Source organism: Ictalurus furcatus, chromosome 17 (genome assembly GCF_023375685.1).
Source record: "Ictalurus furcatus strain D&B chromosome 17, Billie_1.0, whole genome shotgun sequence".
Lineage (NCBI taxonomy): Eukaryota > Metazoa > Chordata > Actinopteri > Siluriformes > Ictaluridae > Ictalurus > Ictalurus furcatus.
The window spans coordinates 6069264-6082627 of NC_071271.1; the positions used below are offsets into that span (position 1 = coordinate 6069264).

The 13364-nt window shown below is 42.0% G+C and overlaps 1 protein-coding gene across 1 annotated transcript; it reads right to left on the reverse strand.

Moving 5' to 3' along the window:
* Positions 1-1117: 1117 nt before the first annotated feature.
* Positions 1118-12062, reverse strand: LOC128621613 (TLC domain-containing protein 1-like). Its single transcript, XM_053647507.1, has 4 exons — positions 11704-12062; positions 4120-4202; positions 3559-3641; positions 1118-1854 (listed from the first exon to the last, which is right to left on the reverse strand). Exons 1-4 carry the CDS (start codon positions 11907-11909, stop codon positions 1450-1452), a joined length of 777 nt encoding a protein of 258 aa, XP_053503482.1. The 5' UTR covers positions 11910-12062; the 3' UTR covers positions 1118-1449.
* Positions 12063-13364: the final 1302 nt, after the last annotated feature.

Below are 13364 nucleotides of genomic sequence, written 5' to 3' on the forward strand. Positions count from 1 at the left end.
GATGAAATACTTCCACAAACTGCAATAAATAATGTAAGGAATGTGTCAGGTATACTGTATGTACAGTTGTTGACTTATGGTATATTCTTGCAAAATCATCTTTTTGTGCTTTTGTACATGCAAAAAAAAAAAAAGAACTATGCAACATAAAGCACCACTGCATCATTCCTTTAGCTTGTAATACTTTGCAGTCCTCCTGATTACATAGCCGATGTGCTTTTAATACTTGAAAATAAGGAAAACACTGTTTGGATAGGCCTGGCTGAGAACCATGAGCATGTTATTTAAAATGGTAGATTCACAAATGGCCCATGGACATCTAGCTACTTCAATTGTTCATTTTAGCTATTAGCTGTCTAGCTGTTCAATTATACCAATAAAGCGACAGTTTCTCTCTGGCATAAAATACATTTTCATTCACCCCTATTTACACAACCTACAATACCATACTGAATGAATTTACTTTGCTATTTGATTGAGTTCGATGAGTTTAGTCAATCAGTTGTCAAAAATCTAGGACATTTGGAGGCTGTTTCATCTAAAAATTTTTAAAGCACAGCCAAAGTAATCAAATGACACATAGACAATTAAGATTTGCTGCCTGGAGATTAGCAGACACATGTACCATTATGACTGTCTTGGCTGTAAATGTGAATTACAAACTTCCATCTCAAAAAGGTGAACATTATTTATGGTATAACAAGATTCTTTAAAAGTGTTTACCATTTAATGCTACATTATTGCTTGTTTTGCCATGAAGTTAATCCACAAGGCCTGACAATGAAGGCCATACAGTTTACCCACATCCCATTAGACATTAATCACAATTGCACAAACACAGGAGGCAGTGAGATTCTTGAGGAGCTCTTGAGAGAAGGCAGAGAGAGGCAGTCATAGATTTTCAGAGTAAACACAAATCCCAATGAACTGGCTACACAAAACCATTAAATTAAGACTTTTCTTACACTTGGTTGTTTCATGCGTCTTGAATATAAGAATTATATCTGGATAGGGAATATCCACATAGAAATACACGTGTAATTGCACCCAGGATGCATTTTAAAAATTAATTTAAATCTAATTAATCAAACCACTTCAAAAGCATGTACGTTTTAGCTACATGTTAGATACGTGTAAATATATCCATCTCTCCAAGCCAAATGTTTGAAAGAGATTAAAAACAGAATGTACACATCTTGATTTTTGATGCAGTAACCCTCTTTTGCATAAATAAAACTGATTAATTCATAGTAAGTTAATGTGTAATACTGAAATCAGATTTCAGCCTGACTAATGCATGTCAAGATGCCTTTACCTCAAGTATAATTTCATGTGATTCCTATCAGGATACAACCCACATACAAGACACTGAAATGACCAGGCAAAAACACAGTCTTAAACTGAGGGTAATGAAGCAGACTGTCTTTTTATGCGCGCTCCAAGGTCTGGTCAGTCGTCAAAGAGCTGAGAGGAGCTGCTGCAGTGAGCGCCATTATGTATGACATGGCCCTTCCTTCTGGGGCAAAAGTCAGCCCTGAGCAATCGGTAGAAGTAGATGAGGATCATGGTGTCCATGATGAGCACGGTGAGCAGGAAGTAGCTGCCATGTTGCAGCAAGGAGAAGTTGATGATGATGTAATAGGTTATGTAAAACTGGGTGCCTAGGCGGAAGGTGACATACGTGAAGAGGTTGAGGAACTTGTTGGCGTTGTAGAGACCTGACCCCTGAGCTCCTGCCAGTTTCAGCAGCAGCCGTGCATGGAGGGTCATGCTGTTGACCTCAACCAGGAGGGCAACCACTGCTCCGGCCACATAGCGCTGGGTGTACAGATTGTACAGGAAGCACCACAACACCTGTAGGTTACAGATACAGTAAGGAATACATGGATGCAATGAAGATGTTTTTGTCCTATGTAGGGGTAATGCCATGGTAAATATGGAGGTGCGGCTTTTTATTTGTTGTTGAGCATTATGGTTGTTTTTTTTCTTAATGCTTTTGATTTTGTGTTAGCTTTATGGCATTACTGTGTTGCTGCATGTTCTGGAATATCAAATATTGAATAACAAGTTTTCTTAGGTCATCCTGTTGGTGTTTCTCAGTTATTTATATGGGTTTTGTTTGTGTGTGTGTGTGTGTGTGTGTGTGTGTTAGATCGTCTTGTTGACTTCTGCCAGCTCAGCAGCCTTTATAAAGACTACTATAAATGCAAGTTCCCACTGATTAATGAAGAGCTCTACTTCCATTCGTGTGCCCAAGTCTGGTCACCACAGTGTTAACTTAAAGCTTTGGGTTAATCAGTTATTGATTTGTAAACATATTATTCAGCTATTCAGGCTCCAAAGTGAAACTTGTAAATATGTATAGTTAGGAGAGTGAGGACTGTAATGTATGCCTGGACCTGTCCAGCGTTTAAAGGTTTAAATCTATAGATCTAAAAATTTATAGATTGTTCTTTCTTTGTTTTTACATGTTTTTATTTTTATTTCATTTTATATAAACCATATAAACTAGATATAAACTAGAGTAAGAGCATTCATCTTAGCAAGTAAATTTAAATAAAATCAAAATATTTATCACGCCTTGTCACAACATAGCCGGCTTTGTCCCAACAACATGGCTGACACTTGGTGACCTGACTCATTCACCCACTCTGCAGCACTGAACTCATTTGTCACTAATCACACACGTTACATAAATAACCCGGACTTTCACACACATGTGATGTCTCATCCTAGGGACCCTAGTATTGTATCCATGCCTTCATTCTCATTGTGATTGTTACTTCCTGTTTGACTCTGTGCACATTTGTTTCATACACTGCTTCAAACTTATTTATACAAATATAATCATCCCTTACTCGCATGATGAAGTAACTGTAGGTTTATAGATATCTACAGTCAATGTTGCTTTCCTCCTCAGACAGTGATACACCATGAGACACATCCATAATATAATATAATGCTAAATTTACTACTCCTGTACTTATTGTTGCTTACATAAAGTACATTTTTTAAAAATACTGTAAAGAACAGTAAACAGTAGTAAATGAAACAAAGTCAAGATTTGGTGTGACAAAAAAAATAAAAATAAAAATACTAGTCTCCAGTACTATTTGTGCAGTTTTATAAGGAAATGAACTGTAAAATTTTATTGAGCATCTTGCAGAACCAGCCACAGTTCTTCTGGAGACTTTGACTGTTGCACTTGTTTCTTATTTTTGCACAAAAACCCAGCAGCCTTCATTGTGTTTGTTGTCTGAAAAGTGTCTCTTATGTAATATGCTGCTTTCTTTAATGATATATAAACATTTTTCTGTAACATTTAATTTTGTGCTAGAAAACTGATGTTTGGGAATCTAAAACGTTTTTTGTTCTGACTTGATAATGTAGAAGTAATAAAATACTGTACTAAAAAAAAATATGGTGTCTAAAACATTTCCACAGTACTGAATTTGTGAAGGAGATACAGACAGAACATTGGCTTCCTCACTCGGACCATTATCATTGTTGGACCATACTGAGTTTTTCATTGCTCTGTGTTGCACAAATGCAACTCACCAAGAAGTGATGAAGCAGGAACTCCCATGATCCTATTGCATGTCCTGAAAATATGATGTCACCAGCATCTTGCAAAAAGTAACCTGTGACAACAAAGGCCCAGGATTAGTTTATGTTCATGTTTTGCATCACAGTGTTCCAGTGTGAGTAGAAATAACACTGACTATTCTGGATAAACTACATATGGTGTGATATTCATTAATTTATATATTATTTATTATTTATTTTATAAATAATTATGCAAATGCACATATATTTCCACAGCACTGAAATAACCCATGTGAGGTTAATCAAAACTAGAAACTATTGCTGAAATTAATTTAAATTTGTTGTGTATTCTATACAGCATTACTTCGTAATCTTTAAATAAAACTTCTTTTTTTTTTTTTTTAATTTGCACAAAATTCCAAAATTCATTGCTCAATATTTGTTCAAGCTGGTTCTCACATACATAACAATAGTGGGGAAAGGCATTGTTAATGGAGAGTAAACAGTTCTTAAATCAGGAGCGTATTATTGTGTCATAAACCAAGCTGAAGTGGATATGGGGTCGTTACTGACCTGCTGAAACACTCACAAGCAGATAGCAGACTGGTGTGGTGAATGAATGCATGTTACTCAGCATCTCTGGCCAAAGGCTCACACTGTAGAGTGATAAAGTAATCACAGATAAATTCCTTTGAAGTTGGCACTTCAAATGATTTCTTCACCTGAACTACACATTACTGAACTACTCAAAATAAATACATATGCAAAAAAAAAATTTAAAAAAAATGTGACAATCTTTCAGTTAATCTTAATATTTATTTATACCACAGCACTGTTGAATTCTTAAACATAATTTGGTCATAAGACGTAGATTAATTTTCTACAGCAAATCAAATGTTAATGCACTCCTTCTAATACATTATTGTTTCAATAGTAACAACTTACACAGGGACCTGTATAACAGACACTCCACATAAACAGATTTTAAAAATGTGTGTGATGGTTTATATGGTGAAGTTTTCTGTAAGAAGACATTTATTTAACATTTGTAGATGGATTCTCCACTGTCAGCACTTTGTAACTGTCCTTTAAGTTTTCTGACATAATAGAGTCTTCAGGATGAAGAGCTTTGCATTTTGCAGTTTACTTTAACACCGGCATCGTGTAAGAGGAATAATACACTTCGGGACATGCTGTTATTAGAAAACTGACAATAATCAACTTCAGGAAAGAAAGAGCATCACACCACAACACCACTGACTGTTTTCCTATAACAACATTGACATTAGGTTAATACATTGGGGAAAATTAGAACATATGCTCAGGTTACTGTTTGTGTGGAGTTTTGCATGTTCTGACCATGTTCTTGTCGGTTTCATCCAGGTTCGCAGGTTTCATCCAACTTCCCAAACAACATTCTGGCAGGGACATTGGTGCTAGGAGATTGCCCCTAGGTATAAATGAATGCATAAATGTGTGTGCACATGGTACCCTGCAATCTCCTGACTGTCATTTCAATGCCAAATTCAGCATCTAATTCCATTTCCCAGAGTGCACCTCCGACTACATACATGGCTACAATGCACTCCAACTCAGAGTTTACATGCTCAAGGTCACCCAATTACTGATTACACACACCTAGACTCAATCACCACCACACTATGTAAGCACGATCACAACACACTTCATGCTCTGTTCATACATCTGACATACCAAGCCTTTATTTATATGTTTGCTCATTCTGTTTTTGACAAATTCTCATTTGTTTTCTCATTTGCTGATCATAGTCTGGTCCTCTGAATACCAATATCTGTTTGTACATTGCATGACACTTCGCCTGATTCTGGATTCTGTCTTTGATATTGGGCTTTGAATGTGTTTGTACTTGCCAGTCTTTACTATTAATAAAAGCAAAAATTGGAGAGCAACTTCTAAGAGTGACCCAGGGAAAGCAAGGAGCAGCAGAAAATGCCCTGGATTTCAGAACACACATAGCTGGCAGTGAATAGAATGAACCAGCTCTTAAGGCTGCTGTGGCAACTCAGGGCTGTGGCCGGGTGGAATACAGACACACAGGTGGCAGACGTGGGGAAAAGTGCTCTTTTATTTTCAATTAGTGAAAGGAGGTGAGATGAGAGACTCGGGGAAAGGGGTAGCTGTCGAAGTCGGAGACATTGGGCTTCGGAACCACCACAATGGGACTGGACCAGGGGCTGCCGGACTCCTCAATGATCCCATCACGAATCATCTGGCTGACCTCCTCCTCAATAGCTTGATGGCGAGCTTCTGGGATTCGTCAGGGCCGCTGTCTAACCACCACTCCCCGCATGGTCTTAATCTGATGCTGCAGCAGGTGTGTCAGGCCTGGTGTGGTGGAGAAGATGTTGCCATGCTGGTCCACTAATCCGTCAGCTCCTGTCTTTGTGTCAGGCTCAGGTCTGGACTAAGGTATGCTTGGGAGGATCTGGGGAGACAGTGGCACATGTAAATACTACAGGATTAGGCTGGACCCACTTCGTTAACAGGTTAATGTAGTATAGTTGTGCATTGGCGCACTTACCGGGCTGTTGTAGGCGGTAGTTTATTGAGCCTACTCTCTCTAAGACTGTACAGGCCCTGCCAGTGAGCCAGGAATTTGCAGGAGGCTTTTGGAACTAGGAGGAGCACCAGGTCACCAGGCTGGAATTCCCAGGGCTGGGCCAGCCAGTTGTAGACCCTTTGCTGGTCTTGTTAGGAGGCCTCCATGTGCTCTTGGATGATCAGCATTACCCTGTTGATCCACTCCTGCATATCCTGGACATATTTTACTAGGGAGCGGAACGGGGATGGTTGTTATTCCCATGCCTCCCAGGCTATGTCCAGCAGTCCTTGGGATTACCATCTGAAGAGGCGCTCTAAGGGGGTGAAGCTGGTAGAGGCCTGAGTGGTTTCTCGGTCGGTGAAGAGCACATAGGGGAGAAGGAGAACCCAGTTCCATCCTTCCTCATCTACCACCTGCTTATGTGTTTGGTTGAACCCTCTGACGAGGCTGTCCGTCTGGGGGTGGTAGACAGAGGTCCTCAGGTATCTCACATGCAACAGCCGACACAGATCACCCATTAGCTTAGACATAAAAGGTGTACCTTGGTCTGTTAGCAGGTCCTTGGGGATCCCGATGACAGCAGCATGAGTTCACTTGTGATGTTTTGGGAGGTAGCTTTCCACAGGGGGGCTGCCTTGGGGTATCTGGTGGCGTAGTCTAGGATTACTAGGATGTACTTTTGGCCTCGGGTGGATTTTGGGAGCGGCCCTACCAGCTCCATGCCTATCCATTTGAAGGGGACGCTGATGATGGTGAGTGGGTGCTGACACTGAGGAAACCCCTTTTTTTTCAACCTTTCTCAGGGTGTTTTGAGGACCCACATGTCCTCCCAGTGGGTGTGCGTGGGCCAAATGCATCAAGAGCTGAGTTTTGGAGTGGGGGATCACCAGCAGATCGCAAACCTGCCCACAATGCTCTGTTCGGTAATAGAGTAGGCCATTTTCTACTATGCAGAAGGAGGCAGGGAGCCACTGGTCGACTAGCTCTATCTGCCACACCTGCACGCTGGTGGCCGGGAGCGTCGCAATGGTCTTGAGGGCTCATCCCAGGGAGGCTGGGCAGGCCAGGGTCAAGGTGCTGTCGGAATCCAGGAGAGCCATGACCGGCCGGCCATGCACTTTGACAGAGAGCATGGAGCACTGGGCGGGGTCATGTTATGGAGGGCCCAACCCGCCAGCCAGGGTTTGTTAGCTGGTTTAGGAGATGCTGGGTCTGGCTCAGTGGGCATAGACACGTCCCAGAGAGTTCCATAGATGGGGGGTCTGTTGTGATGGTTCCTCTCCCTGTAGAGATTGGGGTCTACCCGGCGGGGCCCTTGGTTACCGTGCAGCCCCGGGTTGAATCCTCCCTGCTTGCCCCTTCCAATGTACAGGGTGGTCAGAGTGCATTTGAGACTCTCCAGCATCTTTGGGGGTTGTTGGTGCCTCTCATCCCCATGGCTTTCCATTCTATGGGTGGCATAGCCCTTAGGAAATGGTCCATTACTACCCGCTCAATGACCTTGGTAGCAGTGTGCGGCTCTGCTTGTAGCCACCGTTTGGCAATGCGGAGCAGTGAATCCATCTGTGCTTGAGGGGTGGACGTGGGATAGTAAGTTCAGCAGTGGAACTCTGCTGCCATGGTAATGGGGACAGGCCACAGCGTGTGAGGATTTCTCCCTTTAGAGTCTGCAGTGTCAGCCACCGGGAGAGCATAGTAAGCTTGCTGAGCCTCCCCCGAGAAAAATGGAGCAAGGATGTGGGCCAGCCATGTGTGTTTCTGCCGCCCTGCCTTGTAGCCATGTGCTTCCATGCTGTCCAAAACACTCGGCAGTTGCACGAGGAACACGTAGTGTTTGGCATGCGCGGACTGTAGGCCCGCTGTCACAGCTGCTTATCACTGTGGGCTGAACCATCACCTTCTCACCAAGCTTGCTTGTCATTAAGAACAGAGATCCCTGGATGCACCTATTCTCTCTATCTGCCTTGACCACCTACTATGCAATTGACAAGTCCCTAAGATTCTCGACCTTCCTGATGTAAACCATGCAGGGCATGCTGGTAGTTCAGGCCAAATTGACAGTCCCTGAACATAAACAATGCAGGAAAGCTGGACTGTGCTTCTACTGGGTAACCAACACAGAGTTGCTCATTGTCCAGTATGTCTGGTTCCTATACATTCATCAACCATGAAGATGCGGGCTCCTCTTGATCAACGTCCGGCTTCACACTAATTGATTCCAATGCAGCAGGAATTTTCATTGACAGAACCTTTGCCAAAGAACTCAGGCTCTTCCTTCAACCACTCCGACAACCTCTCCAAACCCAAGCTCTAAATGGAGGTCCAATAAGAGGAGCTTCCATTACACACAGCACTGAACCATTCCGACTTCAAGTCAGCATTCACCCTTCACCATAAATCTACCTACCTATTGATCACTGTCACATCCAAATATCACCATTGGCTTTCTATGAATGTAAAAACACAACCTCATATTTCCTAGACAGAAAGAGAGATCATTCTGATGAGAGCATCAGAATGCTAAAAATCCTGCTGTTGAGTAACAATGGTGCTAACAGCATCCACCTCTATTGAGAGTCCCGAGACCACTGAGAAAGTGAAAATTTGCATTGGAATACCAAGAATACCAAGAAGTGTTCAGCAAAGCCAAAGTCAGTGACCTACCACCTCATCATCCATACGACTGTACCATAGAACTCTTATACCTTCTCTCAGCTGCCTAACGCAGTTAAGGATCTACAACGATTCCTGGGGTTTGACAATTTTTACCAGTGCTTCATTTGGGGCTTTAGCTCTATCATCTAGGGCTCTAACCACCCTGTTTAACAAGGGCTTCAAGAAGCTAAAATGGAATTCTAAGGCAGAAGAAGCACTGGTACAGCTGAAAGCAGCATTTTTTGTCTACCCTGATCCTCCAACATCCAGACCCCACTAAGCCATTCATTGTCGAGGTGGATGCCCTGATACAGGGGTCAGAACAATAACCCAATGATTTGAAAAAGCCCAAAGTTCATCCTATCGCCTTTTTCTCTGAAAACCTCATCATAGAACATAACTATGATCTGGGGAACAAAGAGCTGCTGGCTGTTAAGCTAGCCTTGGAAGAATGGAGAAACTGGCTCAAGGGTGCCCTGCACCCCTTCATCATATTCACAGATCACATGAACCTTGAATATCTGAGAACTACAAAATGGCTCAGTTCTCACCAAACCAGATCTGCCTTATTGTTCACATTATTTCAATACACCATTTTATTTCAACCAGTCTCCAAGAACAGCAAAACAGATGCTCTGTTACACATGCTACTAGAACTAAACCAGGAACCCATTTTCCCCGAATCATGATTCATTGGTGCACTAAACTGGCATCTGGATCAAAGAAATAAATCGTGGAAACCACCATCATGCTCAGAGCACATTGCCTCAAGGAAAGACTTTTGTAACTCCTCATTTATGGCCCAGACCCATGCTCAGACATCATTGTCTACTGGAAATATAGGTATCCACAAAACTCACAACTTGCTCAGAAGCAAATGTTGACAGAAATAATTGATCGGTTTTCCAAGTCCCTCTGCCTGATATCACTGCCAGAGTTACCCACAGCCTTTGAAAACACAGCACTCATGTTTAATCACATGTTCTGATACTATGGTTTGCCAGAAGACATTGTAAGTTACCAAGGAACACAATTGACATCCCAACTTTGGAAAAACTTAATGGAGATGTTTTCTTAGCTAACAGTGTCACTGTCAGCCTCACCTCGGACTATCACCCTATGGCCAACGGCCAAGTGGAGCAGTCCAACCAGGAACTAGGAAAATTTCTATGGTCCTTCTCAAACCAAGAATATTGGGCCTGCTTCCTCCCATGGCCAAGTATGCCCAGAATTCTTTGAGGCTTTAGGCCAGTTCATCCCTTTCCAGTGTGTCCTCAGTTACCAACCTCCCCTATTCCCATGGAATGTTAACCCCATGGACACTCCTGCAGTCAACAAATGGTTCAGGTGGAGTGAGCAAGCACTTAGAACAAGTGGCTCAAAGCAACAAAAAGTTTGCTGATCGACACAGAACAGAACATCCTGAGTATCTGCTTTTAACAAGGAAGCAGAAAACTTTCACACCGATACTTTGGACCTTCCAAGATTCTCTCATGCATCAATGACATCACAATGACATCACAAGCTTCCTAGAAACTGCCGACTCTCTCCTTCCTTCCACGTGTCATGCCTCAAGCCTGCAATTCACGGTCCATTAGTGGAACGAGTACCTCCAATCATAATACCTGAAACCTTTAAAATTGAGGGAGAATCGAAGCCATCCTCAACTCACGTAGCAGAAAGGGAAAGCTCCAGTACCTGATTGACTGGGAGGACTATGGTCCTCGACCCCCACAAGGTTCACGACTTTCATGCCCGGCATCCTGAGAAAACAAAGACTCATCCCATGAGCCAGCTAAGGAAAAAACCCCGGGGCGAGCTCCTCAAGGGCGGGGGGGGGGGGGGTGTCTCTGTCATGTCAATGCCAAATTCAGCATCTGACTCCATTTCCCAGAGTGCACCTCCAAATAAAAACATGGCTACCATGAACTCCAACTCTGAGTTCACACATGATTACTGATTACACACATCTGGACTCAATCACCACCAAAATACATAACCATGTTCACAACACAGATATTTATGCAAAGTATTCGTTAAGCTCTGTTAATGCATCTGGCATGCCAAGACTTTATTTCATTTGTGTTCAGTCTAGTTTTGACCCTTTGACCCTTGATCATAGTCTTGTCCTCTGAATACCTATTTGTACATCACCTCTGCCGGATTATGGATTCTGTCTTTGATATTGTGCATTGACCGTAACTGTCACTGTCTCTGTCACTTGACACTGACGTGCCGTCCAGGGTGAATTCCCACATCACACCCAGTTTTTTGGACTCAGTTTAACTAGGATGAAGTGGTTACTAAATATGAATAAATTAATGGACATTGGGGGAAAAGTGCATACAATAACAAATAAAATATTTCCACTGGCTAATGGTTCTTAAAACACAGACATTTTTATTTTATTAACTGAAAAAGTCACTAGATCAGGACAATAAACTATTGATTATTATGTGCTGACATTTTTGTTAGGTTTCCAACATTCCCTGCATTGTTCTTCAGCTTCCGTGTCTTCATTCTCAAAAAGTTTCATACATACATCATGCATAAAATCTTGGACCCTTAAAGATTTGAGGATCCTAGAAAGAACCCTAGAGATAGTGTTTATCTATCAGAGAAGGAGCCAAGTTAAACCCTTTTAGCAGTCTAAACTACTTAACTGTCCAAAGAACCTCTTTGAAAAAAAAAATTCTAAGAGGGCATATATGCTAATATATTGGCAGACATCAAAATAAAACACTTGCTATTGTAAGCTATCTTATACTTTCCTCATAGCTTATGAGTAAACCAAATCAGCACTAAAACAGCTCCAACTCTATACCTATATTATCCCTGGAACTACACCTTATCAATCCCAAATCCCACACACCAACTAGCTTTTCCACACCATCTACACAAGCACAATCATTGTCACTTACCAGGTAATGGCCCATGGGCCGGTAAGCAGTGAATGGACAAGAGACACACTGAGGTTTCTCCACTTCCAGGAGCGAAGCTCATCGTGCTCGACTACTTTAGGCAGGGGCAGCTTCCTCAGGAGGTGATGGACCACCCTGAACATGACAGAGAACAACAACACAGAGAAAACAGGGTTCTGGCCCACCATCAACAATATTCCATCCATCTTCTCTCGCCTTCCTTCGTAACGTCCCCTGTGCTGTGCTCTGGGCTTCCTAAGGCTATCCCTTCACTGTTTGGTCTTTCCTGGCCCTCTTTGTATTCCTTATTACCCGTCACACATTGTCTCGCATTTCTCAGCTCCCTGAGAGGGTCTTAATTCTGTGCATTATTCCCCTCCTTTGTGCCAAAGACTTCTGCTGCTGCAGCTCCTGCAGGCTGAATGGTGTGAGAGGGGAGATGGAAAAAGAGGGGGAGTGGAGAAGAGAGAGGAGAAAAGGGAGGGGTGTGAGCTCAAAAATGGCTAGGAACCAAGGAGGAGCTACGTCGCATTATTTCATGAAATCATAACAGGGATTTCTGAGCCAGAAGCCATCACATTTTTCAAAGCACTGAAATGGCAAGACAAAATGGCTGATTGTTCCCACCCAACAATGTGTTGTTTCTGTGTCTGTTGGGAACAAATTGCAGGCATTGTCACGAGACACGCAGTTCTCCATTTTTTTTTTTTTTTTTTTGCTGTTGTCAGTGGTGAATTTCAATGAAGTGCTTTAGAAATTAGCTTAAACAAGAACTGTGTACATTTTGTCATTTAAATCGCACACACCCACTTTTTAAAGAGAGAGACAGATATCAAGTGTGATTATATATGAGTGTGGACTGTGTGTGAGAGAGAAACCACTATTTCTCCCTAGTCCTCACTCTTTCAGTGGGGGAAGGGTGATGAAAATAGTCATGCGTCATGCATGATGAACGAGCAGTATCTTAACACTGAGCACAGGCACAGCAAGAACAACCAACCTTAAAAATAGTAAAATAAATGAATAAAGTAAATAATAATAATAATAATATTGTTGTTGTTGCTGTTATTATTAACATTTAAGATTTAAGATGATCAAGTATCATAAGCAGGGGCAGCAGGGTCATCTATACGTGACAATGGATAGATAAAGGGGAGATTTGATATTGGTCTATAGCTGGACAATTGACAGGGGTCGAGGTCAGGGTTTTTAATCAGGGGTTTTATAACTGCTAGTTTTAATGATTTAGGTACATAGACAGTGCTAAGGGAAGATCTGATTACTTTTAGAAGGGGTTTGATTACTTCAGGAATAATCTGTTTGAAGAAACATGTAGGTAAGGGATCTAGTAAACAAGTTGATGATTTTGATGAAGAAATTAATGAAATTTGTTCGGTCTCTCGAAAGGGAGTAAAAATTCTAGTTGTTGATCTGATATTGTTATATTATTATCTACAGGGTTAGTTATAAAACTATCTGGTTTTAAATTAATAGTCTGAATTTTTTTTGTCTAATATTTTCAATTTTGGCAATTCATGAAATCATCACTGCTATATAATGATTGTGCACATTTTTCTGCTGTGGTTTTCCATTCATCCATCCATTTTCTATACCGCTTATCCTCCTGGGTCACGGGGAACCTGGAGCCTATCCCAGGGAGC

Bases quoted from the DNA above. Each gene is read 5' to 3' on its own strand.
- LOC128621613 (XM_053647507.1), bottom strand. From the start codon at position 11,909: ATGGATGGAATATTGTTGATGGTGGGCCAGAACCCTGTTTTCTCTGTG. The intron at 4,203-11,703 runs GTAAGTGACAAT...ATCACTCTACAG, and splicing joins GGCCCATGGGCCATTACCTG to TGTGAGCCTTTGGCCAGAGA. The intron at 1,855-3,558 runs GTGAGTTGCATT...TGTAACCTACAG, and splicing joins TCCTGCTTCATCACTTCTTG to GTGTTGTGGTGCTTCCTGTA.